The 20,275-nt window shown below is 38.7% G+C and overlaps 1 protein-coding gene across 1 annotated transcript in view; it reads right to left on the bottom strand.

Annotated features, from left to right (window-relative positions):
- The window catches only part of LOC310929942 (ankyrin repeat and IBR domain-containing protein 1-like), a 30,202-nt gene that overhangs the window by 4,818 nt on the left and 5,109 nt on the right, over nucleotides 1-20,275 (bottom strand). The window contains exons 5-18 of the mRNA XM_083892815.1: nucleotides 18,946-19,063; nucleotides 16,736-16,944; nucleotides 13,594-13,682; nucleotides 13,277-13,421; nucleotides 12,656-12,822; nucleotides 11,584-11,672; nucleotides 10,120-10,250; nucleotides 7,975-8,109; nucleotides 6,773-6,859; nucleotides 6,387-6,453; nucleotides 5,508-5,653; nucleotides 4,835-5,013; nucleotides 4,507-4,558; nucleotides 160-271 (exon numbers count right to left, since the gene is read on the bottom strand). Of these exons, the coding sequence (XP_083748941.1) occupies nucleotides 160-271; nucleotides 4,507-4,558; nucleotides 4,835-5,013; nucleotides 5,508-5,653; nucleotides 6,387-6,453; nucleotides 6,773-6,859; nucleotides 7,975-8,109; nucleotides 10,120-10,250; nucleotides 11,584-11,672; nucleotides 12,656-12,822; nucleotides 13,277-13,421; nucleotides 13,594-13,682; nucleotides 16,736-16,944; nucleotides 18,946-19,063 (1,726 nt within the window). The remainder of the gene's footprint in view (nucleotides 1-159; nucleotides 272-4,506; nucleotides 4,559-4,834; nucleotides 5,014-5,507; nucleotides 5,654-6,386; nucleotides 6,454-6,772; nucleotides 6,860-7,974; nucleotides 8,110-10,119; nucleotides 10,251-11,583; nucleotides 11,673-12,655; nucleotides 12,823-13,276; nucleotides 13,422-13,593; nucleotides 13,683-16,735; nucleotides 16,945-18,945; nucleotides 19,064-20,275) is intronic.

The following is a 20,275-nucleotide window of genomic DNA, read 5'->3' as shown; positions in this document are numbered from 1 at the left end:
AGGACAGGGAGGAGAAATTTACTTTCCTGAACCTGCATATTGTAGCTTTAATGAAGAATTTGAATGTGCAAATAAAATGCAAATAAAAAAACAACCCGGTCCATCAGCAATAAACGACAGAAGGAATCCGCAGAGACTGTTGTATATTCACTAGGGTACCTAAAATGCTGTCGCTGGGGTCATCAGGATCAGGTGTATTGCTACGCAGACTAGACATGTCACCTCGCCTCCGCTGCCGATGTCTCCGCCTATACTGGAAATCTGCATACTCCTTAAAAACAACAAAAGTAGGACATTTTAAAAACGCATCACCAAGTACCATTAAATTTACATTTCAACAAATACTGTGCTCATGCCATTCATCCAGTCACTATGTCCACAACTCCACAGCAGCAATGCACGACTCCCACTTTCTTTGATTCTTTGAGACTTTTAATAGGTGAATATAAACTCGTAGGTTCTATTCAAGTAGCACAGCACTTTGCTTCAGTGATGGTCTGAATCTTGTATTCCAGGAAAGATCGACACCTTGAGACTTCTTCAATCACTTTTATCTCCAGACCACTGAGGATTAAATGTTTTAAAAAAACACTACGTGCATTTGTCCAAGTCATCTCAAAGGAAACCGGAATACCTTATCAAATATGAAAGTGAAAATAAATGAAATATTTAATCACTAGCTCAGAATTCATTAAAATACAGATTTTGTCCAGGTTTAGTTATAATGGTAAGAATGATAATGACAATACAATCTGCTTAAGCTACTAACACAAAAACAACGATATGCTTTTGAGTCAAAATAATACATGAAATATATATTGAACCCAGTCCTAAGATATTCATAGTGCTGGTGAGGAAAATACAGTACATGTGTAATTCTTATTTTCTTTGTTTGTTTTGGCGTATGATAACTTGCATGGTCAAAACCGCCTTTGACATCAATAACCCTACCTTCTGTTGAGTCTGATTTAATTTAGAGTCAAGACTTTTCCTGATGCTGCAACACCTAACATTTACTGATCTTCTGCTGGCAGACAGCCACCTTGATTTTATGCTGGAAGAATCCAGTGGGATGTCTTCATATTTGTATGCAGTGCTATCTCCCCCCCCCCCAAAAATGTAGGGAGGCATCTGCATGTACTTTCCATATAATTCTGTCTTCGTTTCATCAGTGTTCACATTACACATAATTCTTTTCCAGTAGTGTCGTGGGGTATCCAGGTTTGTTGTTTAGTGGAGAACCTTCCAGCAATTGGTTTTCTAATATTTAAGCAATTAAAAAGGTTAGGTTTGTGCATTGCCAGGAAGGAACCTTTTGGACAGTTTAGCAACCCGACGTAACAACACCCTTATCAGATTTGTTATGAGGATATTGTCAAAGCTGACACACCATCTATCATTTGAAAAGGCCAAGATTGTTTATATCGTCTCTCTCTTTCTTTTCTAATTTATTTTTTCACTTTTTTGGTAATATGAGGATAGGATAGGGATGGATCTGTGTGTGTATGTGTGCACATTAGTATGTTTGTGCCCATGTGATACATACCATAATTGAGTGGAAGACTAATGAACAGAAATGTTATCTAGGTCTTTTTTTAAAAATACAAATACATTTATTAAGTGGTCTTACACCCACCTCTAAGAAGAGCTTTCCAGCATCCAGACACAATAAATGATGGCGTTTGTCTTATTGGGCACAACATTTTTTTTTATAATTTCTAGATCTTTGTAAAACAACAGAAGTCTACTTGTGGATGGTAATTGTCTCTGTATGTGGCCCTGTGATGGACTGATGAAATGTCCAGGGTGTAGCCTGCCTTTTGGTCTATGACAGCTGAGATGGCACCAGCGCAACCCTCATGTGAAGGATAAAGTGGTAGAAGATGAGTGAGAACAGAAGTCTACTGAGATGTATTTCCTGTAAGGCACATGCATCAGTAGCCTAGAGGGTTCACATACTTTTTCCAGCCTACACTGTGAAATGTGTAGGTTGTATTGTATACATAAAATTAACTTGAACTGCTCGCAAATGCAAGGCTGCTTTGTGGTGGTAAACCAACAAAGAAAAGGTTTAACATAAACTGAAATGTCTGCATGTCAATGCCTCCGGAGATAATCAACTGTAATCTCCGTTCAATCGTCTCATACATTTGCAAAGGTCATCGAGTCTCATAATGAAAAGTCTGTCATTTCATTTTTCCAGCGCTCTAAAAATAGCCCGCTATAAAGTGATATGCAGGCATTGTTAGAACCATGGAGAGGACCATCTGTAGCTGTGCCTGTGAGGTGCTGTCATCAGGCTTTGATTATTACTGTGCTGTTTCCATTAACAACTGCAGCTGAGAGACACAGGCTCTTAATTAGGGGACAAAAGTAAAAAAAAAATGTTAACAGTGGCATTATGCTCAGCATCTGGCAGCATTTACAGTGACTTTTCTCGAAGCCCAAAATAATTTGTTGACAATAATAGAATATCAGCTTGCTTTTAAGTGATTTAAATCCTGTCGGAGAAAAGGGGTGTTAGAGGTGAGATAAGCATCTCACCTTAGCCAGTGCTGATTATATATTTTGAAGATAAGCCGCTGTTTTAAGTGTGTGCCTGGCTTAATTAAATCTGTTCTTGTGGCTTGTAAACTTGTATGCTCCTCATGTTTGTCTGAATATGACATTTGCCAATACAGAACAATCAATAATGGTCTCCCACTGCACAGTAAGTAAACAGATTTGCATTCAATTTAAGATGAGTGTTGTCAAAATCTGCTGCTTCACTTTTCCACTGTGTGTAGACTAATGAATAGTGACAGCAGATAACCAGTCTTGAGACTTTTTTTTATATAGTTTGCCAAGTAACGAAAGGATTTGCATGAAACTTAATGGGACATTTTCTGAATAGTAGAATGCTACATAAAAACACTGGAATTTAAGTCCAGTCTCCAGCAAATGAGCAACCAGGTCAGATATGCAAGCTCAGCAATCAGCTGCTGAAAATGGTGTCAATGAACATAGGTCCAGGTTTTCATACTAAGCAGCTGTTGTACTGAACCTTGAGTAACCTTCAGTCAACTAGAGTTTACCCATCAGTCACTCTTTGGAGCTAAACAGGCATAGGGTAAAAAGTTTCATAATTCTTTTATGACACAGGCAGAATGATACACCCATGTTTTTTCCGTAGAAAAATACCTTCTTTATGCTGTTAATAGATGCACAAAATAACTTGAGAGGCTCAGGTGAGATGTAAGATGTGCATACTTGTGTTGAATTCAGAGCTCCACCAAGTCTGAGGAGTGATGGCATAGTTGAACTGAGTGAATTTGTTCCAGATGAAAACCCTGTATGTTTGAAAGCTGCGGCAGTGTAGTAAATTAACAATAATAGAAACTCGGACTTTTTACGGCTGTGTATAATCGAATGCACTGCTATCGAGTGCATGCGTCACAAAGTGCAAGAAAAGTAGGCAGGTCAATAATCAAACCATTATGTGGTCATTAGTTTTATGAGTGTAAGTGTTAACTACAAACGTCTGTTACTAATGTGCAGTGATTGGGAGCAACCTGCTAAGGTGTTTGCCAGAGCACTGTGCTTTTAATCATTCCAACTGTGTGCACAGGGGAACACTGAACCATCTGGCTTCTCCAGTGTGTTGAATAGCATGCCGATCTTTGGGTCATCATGATTTTTCAATGCTGTTAACTCGGCCAAAGTCAAACCCGCATATTAAAGATTTAGAGATACATGGTGATGTTGATGTAAGGTTGTATGTAATAATCATGACTTAAGATTCTGCAATTAATCAAAACTGATTAGGTGTGATATTATCACAGCAGCTACTGCATTAAAAGCATCAAATCAGGGGCTCCCTTCCAATCACAGGTAACTGCTTCAATCACATCAATTAACCATATTTCAACCTCAAACACGAGTGTCATAACTAATGACAGTGACTTCATGTCTTAAAGGGATGAATATATTCATGTGGCTGTACTGGCTGACTCTCCCACTTTCTCACCATAGGGCTACCAAAGATAGACAGGTGCAAACAGCTGGACTTTGGCTGAAAACATCAAGCACCCGCGAAAAGTTGTAGAAGTGGATTCCACTGCTAAAAATAAATCTACACTTTCAGCAGTTTGACTGGCATGGTGTGAGATCACCTAGACATGAGTCATGCAGAGGCGTTGGCAGTGTTTTGGTAATTACTCGGAATTCCTCAGGGGGGCAACAAAAGCTCTGTGCTGCTTTATGTTAATGTTGCTGTCAAATACTCTTGCTAATTTTTACTATGCGTTAATTAAATCATGTATAAAAATGGAGCAGTCACTGAAGTGTGATTCAGCTTTTTTGTGTTTTACCTTTTTTTTTGTTTCAAGTAGAATTATGATCTGTCAGGCCATCATATTAAGTGTCAAGGGGCACATTTTTGTATAAGTATGGGTTCAAAGAGTACAGTTGATATCGTAATGAACAAACCTTTACTGAAATATAATATAAAAAGCCTTGTTCTGTTACCTCAGGTGATGCGAAGCCCAAATATTCCCAGTCCCATGTTCCACCAGCGAAACTGCAAGTAAGCAAAAGACAATCTTTCCCATTAATTTTCTCGACCGTGGTGGCCCCTCGTGGTCTAACTTGCCCTGCCACAGTGTCATAATGAAGCAAAGCATATTTTAACGGTTCCCATTATAACATAAGAGATCATAACATAGCTTTCCTCAGCTGTGCAAAAGCAGCAAGTGAGAATGTGCATGCTCTAGTATGTGTACTGCTCCCCTGCTAAAAACCACAACTTTTTTTTGGGATCATTTTAACTTTAGCAACTAGTATTTAAGCATGTTACCTGCGTCTGGGGGCATCAGGAGAGTCATTCGGGGCCACTCCTCTAGCTACTGAGGCAAGGAACTCCTGCCTCTTCTGCTGCACTAAACACGCAGCGCGGATGATCTTGTGGCGTGGTGTCCGCAGGTATGGCCGGTTAACTTTTTGAGCAAGGTCTTCAGTCACCATCTCCAAGTCTGTCTGAGGACAGACAGACATAAAAGCAGACAGAGAGAGAAGTGTTTAAAGGCTTTTTTCTTCTTTTTTTTTAGCAGCATTTTCAAGTGTTTTAGTGTGTAGCTGCACTATTTCAAATGTCACTTTATGTCTTATTATATTACCATTTGCCAGATTGTTGTGTTCAAGGACAAAGTAACTTGAGAATAGACCGTTAAGGGAACTACTGTTATGGCTCCAGTCTGTTTACTTCCTTTCATTAATTACTTTTTTAAATTAAAATCTTCAATTTACTTTTTCTTTAAAACAATTAATCAATTTCATACGCTTTTAGAAATCAGTAAAGCAGATGAGAGCCTAGTATCTGAACATTAAAAACAGCAGGTAAATACATTAAGTGTTTCTGCCAGAGACTGTGAGGATGATGAGATTGCAAGCTATAGCCCCACATCTCTAGTGGCTCATATAAGACTGGCAGCTGAGTGTGTGTTGTCTTTATTCCCATGTAGAACTAAGACCTGCATAAGCTCGTAGATCTCCTTCTTCGTGCTTTTAGGTTCCAGAAAGAACCCATAGGAATAAGAGCACTTCAGGATGCGTCGAGTCTTTAGCAGTTCTAGGACCGCGTCTTCAATGAATGTAGTGTCAGGTGGACCTCCTTCCCCTGGGAAAGAGAAGGAAATAATTTCAGAGAACAAAATGATCTACCTGACTTTGGTAGACTACATCTCTCATTTCACACTAAATTACATAATATGATTCTAAGCAGATCAGAAAGAAATCACCAGTTTATGTAGTAATAGGTACTCTGTGTTGGCCTTAAGTGAATTATCAATTGCTCAGTTAAATGTATCATAATAATGAGAAGTTTATACATTTTGAACAACAAAAATACTTGTCAAGCACAAGCCAAAGCAGAATAATCCTTTCACCCTATTCTGTCTTTAATCGGATCTAGAAATAGTGATGGTCAAGCCCATATTGATTTTTATTTCAAAGAATAAAACCTGCAATCTGCATTTGTATTATGAAGAGTAAATGTATAATTTCAAGTCAAATAAGCAATGCTGATGACCTCTGAGTTAGGATCATCCATTTCTTCAGCAGGTGGAATTAATTTATGTAGGAGCCACCACTATAATCACACACAGCTGTAATAGAGTGCTGTGAATTATTATAAAAATAGGCTAAAACTGAGGACTCTCAACAAAGCGTTGAAGCAACTTAGACATGCCTACTGAATAATGACTATACCTACTGTTGTTAATACATTATTGAAACACTTTTTTCCCCCTCACGCATATTTACCGAAGCTAAGTATCAGAGGAACAGATTAAGATCTAAGTGTCTAAATGTGTAATAAAGAGTGTTACTGTTATGGCAGACTGCTGACTCACTTCCACTCAGAGCTCGACTCAGCTGCTCCATCTTCTCTTTGGCTGTTTTTAACAAGCGCTGCTCCAGCTATTGTGCACAAGACAGAAGCCGTTAGGTTTTCATTGTTAGATAAAACCACCTTCAGAACATGGAACAATGAAGAGACTGACACAATATGAGACTAAATAAATTAAGATGTAGGATCAAGAGACTTTTATATCAATCATTGTTATATCTGATAATTGCTGTAGCAACAATGAAACCCAAACAACCAAAAGTAGGACCGTCTCAAGGAAGACTGTACAAAATGCATAGTGTGCTTTAATCACTTAACAGTAAAATGCTGACACACACACACAACATTTGGGAACATGTGACAGTTTTATATTAAGTCAGGCCTGTGTACCTGATAGCTGTGCTCGTGGTTCTTGAAGCGTGTGTAGTAGTGCATGAAGCGGTCCAGTTCCTGAAAGCTCTTGTGTTTCTTCTCTACCTGCAAAACCCCGAACAAACAATGAATAAACTCCTGAGCACTGAAGATTCTGTAGGTTCTCTGGTTAAGTGCAGTCCAAATAAGTGACTAGTGCAACAGGTAAAATATGTACTAGAGACAGGGATGAATGCCGATGCAGACACCTATGATGAAAGTAGGCAGGACAGGAAGTGCATGACACAATTGCCCAGACATCGGTTGATGTTATATATCTTAATAATAGTCCTTTAGTTGTCCCGCAGTGGGGACATTACATAATTACAGCAGCAAAGACAGTAAAGATAAAGATAATAAATAATAAACATGCATTACCAGAAAAAGTACAATATATAAAAATATTAACACTAAGAAGACTAAAAAAAAAAGTTAAAAGAGAGAACTCCTTCAGTATTAAGATCGGACTAAATGACGATTTGGCTGACTGACTATCATCAGCTGAGGAACTGACTGCTTATGCTCATACTCCAGCTAATTTTATGAAGTTGAAGTTATTCAGTGGTGAGGCAAAATGTATTGAATAATCCATAAAAAATTGTAAAAGGAAACTCCTGTTTACAGGTTCTGGTGAAGGGGAAAACCCTTGGGGTTGCAGACTGCAAATCTGAAATTGAATTGGGGTTGGAAAGAAAGGAGCTTACCAGGCTTCTGTGGCCTGCTCTTCATTTCTGCTCAGAGACTGAAGGCTACATTGCCCTCTACTGGCATAACACATCGAAATTTCCAGTCAGACTCTTGCATTGTGTGTGACAAAGATGATAGCTTTTCGTTAAAGAAGAGTAAAGTGTTGGGAAAGTAGGACTATATTTCTAATTCTGCTGCACTGGTTTGATCCCCAGTCTATTGTGAGTCAGATAGTGAAGTATAAATCTAAATCAGTGAAGTGCTCTGAACACACTGTTCTCTAAATCAACTTAACTCTAATATAAACCAGCCCAGGCACCATAAGCTCTGCAGTGTCTTTCCAGTATGTGGGTTTTGCACAGTGTAAACAGTGTTCCCCAGTAACAGCTACCACCACTCAACTCTTTGGTCAAAACTGTCACATACTGCTGTGAAAGAGACCGTTCACGAGGCTGAAACACATGACAAATGTGGTAATGTAGTAATCGTTTTACCTCTTCTGTCATTTCCTTTGACTGCTCTTCCACCTGCTGGATGACTTCGTAACGGGTGCAGCGATAGTAGCCTCCTGTTGATGAACTGTGTTTTTTCCACTCTTCCAAGCAGATCCAGCAGAAGTCATATTTACACTAGAGGGACAAAATAGACATGTGAGACATCAATCCATCACATTAAACACAGGTTAAATAGTTATTAATTCTAAGCCCAGAACTACTTGAATTTTACAACATCTTAGGAATTTGAGCCTCAGTCTTATTCCCATTTACATTTTCAATTCACAAATGATAAGTAGTTGATTGAACCTAGCAGAGATAACTCAGTCTGCTGCCTCGAGAAGTCGCTCAGTTTACATAAATGTTTCCCAATGTGTACTGCAGAAAAACAAAAGACTAGAGCCACTTCAACCCACAGTCTATTTTGGTCTTAGTGATATCTTTCCTTATGCCAAAGGTACTTCTGTTAGTGATAAGTTTGCCAGAGCAACACAAAACCCTAAAGGCTGAGACCTCTGTTGTCGTGGAAACACTCTGCTTACATGACACTTAAGAAAAATCAATACAAGCTGAAAAACTGAGAGAGGGCTTAAGTGGAAGGAGATACAAAAGACAAATGTGTTAAGTCCAGATACTAAAGATTAAAAAGTGTGAGGCTAGTGGCTACACTTCAGGGATGAAAATGGCACATTTAAGACAAAGAAATATTCCTTGGCAACATGAGTCTTGTGTTTCCAAGCAACAGGGGCAAAGCCATTTCTTACCAGCTAATAACAGGTCAAGTGGCTGAGCCCTCTGTGGCCTTTTAGCTTGTGAGAGCTGCTCCATTGCTCCCAAACTAATCTCCACCACTAGTCAGCCTCTTTAACCACAACGGAGACAGTGACAGGGCTGTCACTAAAGACAAAAGGAGCATCGTTGTATGACTGCACTAGGCTCCTTTCATGGCCTGTCCTGCAGCAACAGTCAGGGAACATGACTGTGTGAGTAGTCGCAAACTCTACCTCCACCACTCAGCAAGTGTCTTTTTATCTCCATCACCTCTGTATCACCTCTGTATTATCCCATTGTCCATAGCAGGAAAACTGAAGCTCCTGACAAAGTACAAGGCTTACTGGCTCCCCCAGCTGTTAGTTGATAGATCGTAAGCATTAAGATATAATAAACCTACTCTCTAAAGTGAACTTTTAGAACGACTGCCAGACTTCAAACTTGACTAATAGCAGCTTTAATGTTATATGGCACATTTTCACCTTCAGAGTTTCATTACAATACTCTTGCTGCAGCTATCTTCACCAGAACAGGAGTGCATCTTACATGCTCATATCTATAAAATGTTATCAAAATACACCTTTGTGTCCACTTGATATTTCGACTTAAACTTGGTGTAAGAGGAACAGCTATAAGAGTAAAAGTTACTGGTTTTGCTTTTGTGAGAGTGGCTGTGCTCTGAAAACGGTTCAATCTTAACATCACTTTCTAACGTCGCGTTCAAATAAAAATTACACCCTGACACCAGAAGTTAATTCAGAGGCTCAGCAGAACTAATAGAATTAACTAATTGAGGATGATTAATATCTTGATAAGGGACAACATTACCTCTGAGAAATGCTTTTGGGTTTTCTTATGTCACTGTGCTTGAGGGTGTTTACAGTGTGCCTGATTACACAAACTTAATTTTCCACTAAGTACTGTTCGTTTACATTGTGGACATTGTGTGGTCCACAAACACTTGGCTAGCCAATCATTGTGTGTCGGTTAACTATTCATACAAACACGCAGCACCAGCCTCCATGCTATCACTAGAGGACATTTTGAAATATTAAAGTTTAGTTTGGTAGAGATATGGTGCCTACATAAAATGAAGTCACAAATAAGAAGGGTATTGAATATGATTTTGTGTATCATGATAAAAAAATTACTAAGCCCTAACCTTGTGTTACGTGATAAGCAATCACCAATCAGTGGGGCCAAAGGCTGATCAGTAATTTTACGACTTTACCATTCTTTTTCAAACTGAATCTTATGGCTACACTCTAATTCTAATTCGAAATATAAACAGTAGTAGACAGTGAGTGTTACTCTTTATTATCTTATTTACTGCATTAGTATGAAAGGAATGTGACATTTCAGTGTCTGACTGACCTTAGCACACTGCATGTGGTTGCAACCTTCATTTTTCTGAATTGGAGACTTGCAGTTGGCGCAGGGCTTGGAGTTAGTGAGCAACCACAAGCAGTTGGCTGCATCCTCGTAGGCTGTGCTCACACCCGCCACTTCAAAAGGAGGCGGGAGAGGTAAACAGAACAAATAAAGGCATAATGAGACAGAATGAGAATGGCTATTACCACAGCATCTAAACAGACCACTGCACTAAGTGGGAAATTGTCCTGCCTGACTAATCCGTATTGCCTATACATTTTGTTAACATCTCCCCAGATGCTCGTGCATCCACACACACTAACAGAATAATTGGGTATTATCAAATTACCTCTGATGTGTCTTTTGAAATGCTGAGATAAAACAGAATCTGGGGAAATCAAAAGGTAACGATTGTCCTAAAACAAAAGATTTGTCTTTTGACCGTCAGGTCAAAGAAGCGGCACTTAATCTATTTTAACGTATCTATTGGATATCACGCAGTTAAATTACTGCCTCTAAACATTGTATACTTTGAGTGAGTGGATTGTTCATTTTAATTAATAATTGATTATCAGTATTTAGATTTAGCATTACACACTTTGTAATCACCGGGGTTGAGTTCCAGATATTTTAACACTAAATCAGTCACTTGACTGCAGCCACTCTGGGCCATATTCACAAACATACTAAGTTCCTGACTTAGCCTGAACATTTCTTGCAAGGAATCCTAGCCTTGGGGTAATTTAGGAGAGTTCATTCTCAGAACATTTCAGAGCAGTTTAGGAACAGAAACCTTAATCTTGGTGAGAAGGTGTAGTGAACCTAATGGGCTCAGTATGACACAGCCTTCTAAAGGGTGTGATTTGTTGATTAGAAAAAGGAAAGGGAAAGCAAAGTCGAAGGAATGATCTGATCAGGCAGTGTTGTGTAATGCAGTCAAGAGAGAAAACTGAATCATACTACAGGATTCTTCACATACCTGACTTACATCTGCTGGGAAGGATTATCTTAAAAACCTGATAATGCCATTTTCTCCACTCGAGAACTGTTTTTCACCAAATTAATCATTTACAGTTTTTTTGTGATGTGAGATAACCCTGTTACTTTGGTTACATCAGATCAGAGTATGTCTGAGTAAGGAGCATGGCATTTCTGACAAACACCCTAAGCATTTGACCAACCATACAAAACCTTCAGATTTTTAGATATAGAGGAGGAAATCTAATACTGGGAGGCGTTTTATGGCCCCTGGAAGCATAACGTGGTCCTTTTGATATAAAAACTGAGTTAGGTGCTGTAAAACGTAAAGCAAAAGAAATATTTAGGGTCTGCAAATATTCCTCAAAACAATTTCACATAAGTCCAAAGAAGCTAACTCAAAGGTTTATGTCAGAATACAACATACATTTGCATTCAGGTGTAACATCATGTTTGTAACAGATGCAGTCCATTTCTGTCCGTACTCACGTTCCTCAGGCCTCATCTCAGTGACTTTCTGTAGCCACAATTTCCAAGTCTCACAGTCACAAGGCTCATGCGCCTCCCCGTGACACTCCCTGGAATACACACAGAAAGATAAAGAATCAAAGCCAGCGTTTTGACAAAAAACAAATTGAGATAAATGATGAGCACATGCAGTTACTCAGAGCTGTCAGATGGTAGACGGAAATATTAATCAACATCAACTTGGTTTTTCTGCCTTTCAACAGAAAGTCTTCCTTGTGTCAAGGGAACAATTGAAGTTAAACCTGCATTACATCCAGTTACATTACCAAAGATGATGTCAACTGAACTCATGAGTGAATCTGACACCCAGTGATTTAAGGAACTATCATGGTGTGAGGTTATTGCTATGCAGTATGTAAAGGGGAGGGGCTGAAGTTAATGTTATGTTATATTATGGGATAATATAAGAACCCATGCATGTTGATAACAAACTTGCAGTACTAAACATTATTTGAACTACATTCTACATTTTGTTGTGAGAAACTAACCTACACATATTGTACATATCCTATAAAGACAAACCTATTGAACATCCTGACAAAATGTTTTGAGATTTATTAGAAGTTGAAGAATACATTCATTGCTTAAAGACATACTGATTATGACTAGTAAGAGTCTTAAGATTTAAGATCTGATCTGCTATGTTCTTAACAGTTGAATTTCTGTTATGAGGTGAGAAAGTATTATTCCTCATACTCTGTACGAAGGATGTCATACACCTTTTTAAATGGCTTGCCACTCTATCATGTAGAAATGATCAATTGAGAGCTGTTTTTTGGAGAGATGGTTACGATAAGAGTTTCACAGCTCTCTGCTGGAGAGGCCGCTGTTACCTTCTCAGAAAATTGCCATTCTTTTCGAGTTGCAGGGTTGACTTGACAACCATTGCTCAGTGAGTCTGGGTCGTTTCAAACTTTGTCCGTTTCACAGTGACAGTGAAAATTTCAATGGTTTCAGTTTAGGATGAAACTATAAAGCATACAATTACAGACAGCGTTACATTGTCAAATATAGTAAGTGGTCCTTTACTGACCAGCAGAAGAGGTGGCCTTTGCCACAATCTACTGCAGGGGCACGAAGAAGAGGAAAAGTAAGAGGGTCTGAAGTGCGGGTCCCAGGACCCTGGGTGTTTAATCGCACAGCCCTTTCACACCCGGCCACAGGACACCAGCGGATTGCAGAATTGTTTTCCACAAATGCCTGCAAAAGAATAAGCAAATTTAAAATAGTATTACCAATAGATTTAAATCTATTAGTTATACAACATAGTTTTTGTTGAACTGTAGAGATTGATTGTATTGTAATTAAATGTTTCTGTTTGTTTTATGAACTTACCATAGTGTACTTGCACTTACAAAGTGGAGGGATAAAGAATTACGATAAATAAGGACATGCCTTTTGTCAAAATCATCTAAAGTCCACAAGTACATTTTCCTACTCCAGGCCATAATTACATTTTTATAACAGGCTGTGCATGTCCTGTTTTGTCTGTGAAGCTTCAACAAGAAACAGGTTGATAGGTTTATATTTATTGAAGATAAATTAAAGATAGATTAAATGTTGCTATAGCAATCATGTGTTGACAGATTTTATTTCTTCATATCAGTAAGGAAACCTGTTGACTGTGAACACATTTGGTTTTTTTCTCGTTTACCTTGATGTCAAACTGTAGGTAGCGCCTGTCCATCTCTCTCGATACCACACTCTCTATGACCTCCACAGGCACAAGCTGGTAGCAGTCAAAGGCAGGGCAGAAGATGTTATGTGCTTCACCTTCTTGTATCTTGAGGTTGAGAAATCTGAGGAAAAGACATGCGTTATACACCAATATCGCAACCTTCTTCCAATATACCATTACCAATATCATACAACTTTGAAACTACTCAGCTGTAAACAACACAGCAAAGAAATGGAACATCCCAAGCCAAACCAGAGTATATGCAGCCCAAACCAAAATACAGTATAACATACCCTTCCCAGCATACTCTGCAGAACTCATGGCCACAGGACATGTCAACAGGTTCCTCAAAGTCAGAGATGGAAGACATGCAGATACCACACTGTAAGACAAAAGAACAAAAGAGAGGGATTTTAAGTGCTGATAAAAATCGTTTCAAGTCCACTTAGATACATAATGCCGACACTAACAAAAATTATTTTCTGAGTAATTAGAAATCTATATCCGTCTATATGGAATTTCAAAAGGTCCTCAGATACAATCATCCATTATTTTTATGTTCTAATGAAATCCCAATAGATTTTGTGGCCAAATCTAGTGACAATAGTAGCTACTGATGAAGGCCAGCCGCAAGCCAAGATGATGAGCACGTCTTAGCATGTGGCTTATTAATTACCGTTCTGTCACCAGATGAGACACACACACAGATGCGTGCTCACAAAGGCCGTTTTACAGTGAAAGACTGATCCTAACAAAAGATATAAATGGCACAGTGTACTTCACAACAATGTAAGCATTGACTTGTGAATAGCGCAATCTAATATGATCAACTGTAACCTTTAAATGGGCCCTTGAGAAAACCCGGTCAATTGCAGTTCAATACAAGCCTCATCTGAGCCATAACAAAAGAAACCGTCAGGAAAATACAACCTACAATCTCTAAATATTAATATTAATTGATATATCACTGGATCAGTCAAAGGGTAAAACATTCTTCAAACAAAACTTGACATGTCTAATATTCCCCAATTCAATATCAGAATCAGTTCAAACCAGTTCAAAGGAGTTCAAATCAGTTCACTGAACCCATTATGTTATGTGATTTGGTGCAAATCCAGATTCAGACCAGTTCTTTCCCCCAGTCTTTAATGCTTTAGTTTTGGTGAAACTTTGAACACTGCAGCCTCAGGTTTCTGGTCATGGTTGAAACAGGTGTAACCAAACAGTTGTAGCCCATCTTGTTGTGATGCACCTTCTGAAATGTATTTCCACTCACCAGCTGTTAAGACTGGTTATCAGTGTTACTGTAACCCCTCTGTCAGCTTCAACTTGTCTTGCCATTTGGCTTCAACAAGATGTTTGAAGTCGCAAAAGTACCTCTCAATGGATGCGTTTCATTTTTCACACCTTTAAACTCTGACTGCAATGTATGAAACTACCAACAGAGCAACAAGTTTAGAGCAAATGCCCAAAGCAACAGTCATACCATAGTCACAAAGATTATATTTTGTCCCTATGTGAAGATTATTTAAAGCTTCTAAACTGTGGCTGCTTGGATGTATGCATTGCTCTGCCATCACATGATTGATAATTGCACGGATAAGCAGGTGTTCCCTAGGCCCATTAAAAATACAATCTACAGTATCACACTGCAAAGTCATAACTGTTGTGTATATTATTTTCCTTTCATAGTGACTTGTTAAAAAGCTCAAATCACAAAGTAAACCTCCTGTAAATAAATTGGAAATTGAAAACATTTTTGACATATCTTTAGGGCAAGCATTAATTAGATAATAGAGTGAAAACAACTGAATTTGCCCTTGTATGCAGCTGACCTCGTCTGGGACATTGATTGATATCCAGCACACCTGATACCCTCATTGGCAGTCTTCAAAACCAATTGCCAGCAGCATAAAATTAGCTAAAGGCCTCCTTTGGGATCTATAAAAACAAAGTTGACAGGAGAATGTGCATGCCCTTAATGAAACACCAATCTGTACACACTATCATCTTAGAGACAGAACATTGCTCAGACAGATGGTGAGGTGGCCGGGTAAATTGCAAAAATCAAATATGGGGAGCATCATTATTTACACAATTATAACTCATTCACATTTTTCATCATATGACACTACTTACAGATCCACTTGATATGATAAATGTCCCAAACAGCCAGTAAGAGAAGTAGCAACAATACATAACCTTTTACACTTACATCACCAAGTGCTTATTTCATGTAGTTTTTATGGGACTTTATTACACTGGAGACACCAACTCATCTGAAATTCACCATCAATTGTGACAAGGACATTAATACATGCTGGGTTGTGTAGTTAAATACCAGGTTTATCATTGGCATTGGCTGCTCAAGTTTAATGTGACTTTTAAAAGCTTCCTGCACAGATTTGTGCCGACACCAATGATTTTTTTGCATGCCATTTTCGACCTTTGCGCTCGCATACACTCACAGTATGGATCCTAAGTACTGATTCATGAGGCCCCAGGTGTCTTGGTGCAAGACACTTTGAATTACCTGGCATAACTTTCTTCTTCTGAGGAAGAAAATCTGGAAGTTGCTAATGCTCTCATAGCTCTGGGTCAATAAGGCTTCATGGAGATCTCAGTAAAAAAAAATACACCTTTACAGAGGTTTTGAAAAAACAATCCCATTTCTATGACTCATGGAAACTTGTTAAAATAAAACACCTGTTTGTCAAAACTTACCAGATGTTTAAATCTTTACTGGGTAGATCATGTTTGATACCCGTATGTGGTAGATGTAGAGTAACATAGAAGAGTATTAGAAGACGAGCCATATCGACCGATGCAGCTTTGCATCAACATACTTTAGCCAATTCAGTGTCTTCCTATGCACTGTAAATTAATTTACTAATTAAAGAATCTGCCGTGTTTTAAGCAGAATGTTTCAATAGAATGTCCTCTCCACATATTATATATTATTGTCTATCCAATGGGCCTTTGGAGAGTTCAATGATATCCACCAACACCACTTGAAGAAAGCATTGTAATACCATCTTACGTTCAAAACTTGCAACACCAAAAGAAACAAACCGTTAGTTTGTCCTGCTTGTGTTTATGTTTTAGAGAGAGACCACTGGGAGAGAGGCCACAGGCAGGAATACTAATAACTGCAATATTAGGCTGGGAAATAAAGCAGTACTTTGCAGAAAGAAGAGTGTGGTCTTGAAAATTCAGCGAAAAAATATGTGACACCATAGGGGCTCAATTTAAATAAACACTGGAACACAGTTTTTATGGCTACACTACCGGTAACTTTAACTGAAGTTCAATGTTAGCTGGTTTAATTACATATACGTATATATTTATTAAAAAATAAAATGTTTCAGGGTAAATTCTTCCCTCCCCTCTAATTTTTCAAACAGTACTGGCATGGAACCTGTGGAAACATCTCACCAGAGAAAATTCATCATCGGCAGGCATGAGGCTGATTTGGTCTGGGGAGGTAATGGAGGAGCGAGGGGTGCGTGGCGTCCTGGGCGATGGCAGAGTGTCCCAGGCATTGCAGCCACTTGGAGGTGGGTTGGGCATCTGAACCCCTGAGCGTTGGCAACATTCCTCCGCATCAATCATCCAGGCCTCTAAGAGCTTCTCTCTGTCCCAATCTGATGCAAAAAAGTAAAGACCGAAATTAAGACAAATATATTTTAATTCACTAAAAGTATAGAAGCATAAATAAAGCAAATGAGGGGCATTTTATTTTAAATTATGAAGGATGAGCTTGTATGACAGCCGAGACAATAAAGTGCTAGTTAAAAATCACCTACAAACAAGTTAGTTCCTAATAATAGTGCTCTGACGTAGATTAACAGGGCTCATAAAAGAAATATTGTGTAAATACTGACTACATTTTACATACAAAAAATAAACATGTCAACATACAGCAGAATAAACATTCAACAAGATTTCCTGTTCTCAGATTCTAGTTTCAGCCACACAAAATACATTAACATAAAACAGTTTCTTATAGTCTGTACAGCCCAACATATTTAGATGGAGTACTGTAAGATTTGGTATCCATATTGCTGAACACACTAAGCCCACACAAATCCCACCTCAGTTGCAAGTACCACCTAAGTCTTTCAAACAGCCAACAAAATAGACCTGCTGCCATCTGGATTCTCTGCTGTAGAATAGCTGCTCTGGTTCATTTTTGCAACAAACAGCTTTGAGAGCTTTTCTGGATGAATATTGAATGACCTGTGGACTGTGCTAGAGTCCATATATTCTGGTGAAAAGGTCCTTGTCCATAATATGAAATATGAGCCACTCAACTGTGCAATTAGGCCAGTTAAGAGAACTTAAGTTCCACCACCATTCAAATAGCACTCTTAATTAGATAATGAATATTACAAAAATTCAAACCATCTCAGTTCAAATAAAACTCATCAGTGAGTGTGACCCCATCGTCTTGATTTTGGTCATTAGAAACGTTTTCACATCAAGTCAAACATTTAAGTCAAAGTTAAGTGCAGTTAAGTAAGCCTGACTTGACACAACCATGCTGTCCTTGCATGAGATAAACTGTATGGATGTGGGCATTATGTTTGGTTGTGTATATGTTAAATTTAAATCTGAAAAGGAAAAGGAAAGCCTGAAACTTTGCTTTTTAATTCATAGCTACCATTACTTCAAACCAATAGATTTAATACAGCAACTAAAATTTAACATCCTGTGCCACACTGCAGACTTCAATCTAATGCTTTATATTCCCTTTGGCATTAAATCTACATTGTAAATTTACTGCTTGCTTGAAAGCAATCATGCAAGTGACAAAAAGGCAATTGATTAGTTAAAGACACATTGCAGAGCCAGTCAGTGTCAACATGCAACCATGTATTTGGGATGGGCAGAAATTAAGCTGCCTACCTTCCATTTAGAAACCCTAAATCAACAAGATATGCATATTCACATGTCATTTTTGGGGATGTATGATGTCTGTGTAGATTCTCATTCATCCAGGTCATCATTGTCCATTGATGACCATCCAACACACTGAGTCAGTAGCAACGTGTTACTGACTGATGTTCGGATGAGGATGTATCATGTAGATCAGTCAAGCAACTTTTCACAACATAGCATTTTAACAGTCTTAAAATTAGCAAACAAACCTGTAGTAGTTATAGAAATGTAAGAAAAATAGTATAAAATAAAGAAATGTGTGGTTCAGCTAGTTTGCAGACATGCCAGCCAAACATCCTCACATATTTTGGCCGAGGACAAGTCCAGTAAAACACCATTTAGATCGTGTCAATAACATGCTCTACTGAGCGCATTATGAGGTACATTCTTATAGATAACGATGGCTGTTTGCATTGTGCTTGTTTCACTGCATTGAAATCACTGAAGTATAGCAGAAACTTAATATGAGACGAGGCCTCTTTAATCCTCATACAAATAAATAAAGGACAACTTTAATATTAGATGCATTTTTTTCAGGTAAGCAGCAAAACAGGGGGCACAATAATATTTCAAGGTACTTGGCTTAAATTGAGCCAGGCAAGTTGGAAATATATTGTATTTGATTTTACCGCTATTCAACTGGGATCTTTTATTGCCAATAAGGGCTCCACGATTTGTGAGTAACGGTGTGTTTTTAACTGTACCATGGGCACGTAGCAGTGCCTCTGCAGTGAAGAGGGGGGCCTGCAGCATGTCAGCCGTCTCCACTATCAGCATGTCCTTCAGCCTCCGCAGATCTTGAGGTCGCAGACCCTCATATAGCTTAAAAAAAGAGAGCATGGGAGAGAAAAAGACAGAGTTAGCATGGGAGGTAGGGAGGAATATGAAGAGAATATGAGAGGAAGGGATGAAGGTAAGGGGGCCACAACCAGGAGGGAACAGGCCAGGTTGGCAGAGAAAAGCAATGAAAGAGAAAGAGCGGAGGGAGACAGATGGTGAGATCAGGGGGAAAGGCGGGAACGAGACAAAGGGGAGAAAAGAAGTAGTAAAAGCAAATCAAATATAGATGATTACAGACACATAAAGAAGACCCAATGGCCAATGCACTAACAAATTGTCGATGATAATCGAGTGTGTGTGGTGTGCTGTAGTGTGCGGTTTACTGACTACTAACACTACACACAAACTACAACTTAAACAGTTTCTAGTCGTACAAAATACAAGTCTTACGTTCGTTGCTTATTTAGCTAAACCTTACACTGGGTCTACAGTGGAAGCGTGTGCAGTGTGTGGCAGCTGTAGCAGTGATCCGTTGTATCCCAGGCAGCTCTGTTGTCTGCGCAGGGAGCATATCTGCTGTGGAGCTGCTGTGCAGCATCTGCTGTTTTGACATAGAGTTTGCCTTTGAAAATCATAAAACATTATTTTAAATACTCTCTTTAAAACACTCTTCTGTACTCAACTAAATACCAAGACTCTTTTTGTTGAAAAACAAACAAAAAATGGCTTCAGGGAACTGAATCACTACAGTGTTTTTACTTTGAAACAGGAACAGGACATGCTGTGTTTTTGACATGCAGTGGTGAAACTGAAGTGAAAGATCATTTTCACTGTCTATTTTTGCTATGAGACAAATATAGCTAGTATGAAGATTAGACTAGAGGTCTCAGACACACCTGGGACACATGTCTCATGCAGGCAGTATGGACACTCTCATCAGTTACCTGTGTGCCTAAATGAGGCAGAGACAGCAAGACATTTCGTGCTGCAGACTTGCTGAACAGTGCACACGCATACAGTGTGAACCCAGCCTTAGAGTTTATAAATTGATAGACTCTAGTAACGAAAAAAAAAAAAAAAAAAAAAAAGCATTGTAGTTCTATATGAGTTCCCATATTGCATCACTGATACAAGAAGTATGGGTGGGAATTTTTGGGTGTGTGTGTTTTGATTCGATTACGATTCAGGGGCCACGATTCAATTATAAAACGATTATCGATGCATCTTGAATTGATACATCCCATTGATAGATCC

Source organism: Microchirus variegatus (genome assembly GCF_963457635.1).
Source record: "Microchirus variegatus genome assembly, chromosome: 1".
Taxonomy (NCBI): domain Eukaryota; kingdom Metazoa; phylum Chordata; class Actinopteri; order Pleuronectiformes; family Soleidae; genus Microchirus; species Microchirus variegatus.
This window is presented reverse-complemented; position numbering and strand designations above follow the sequence as displayed.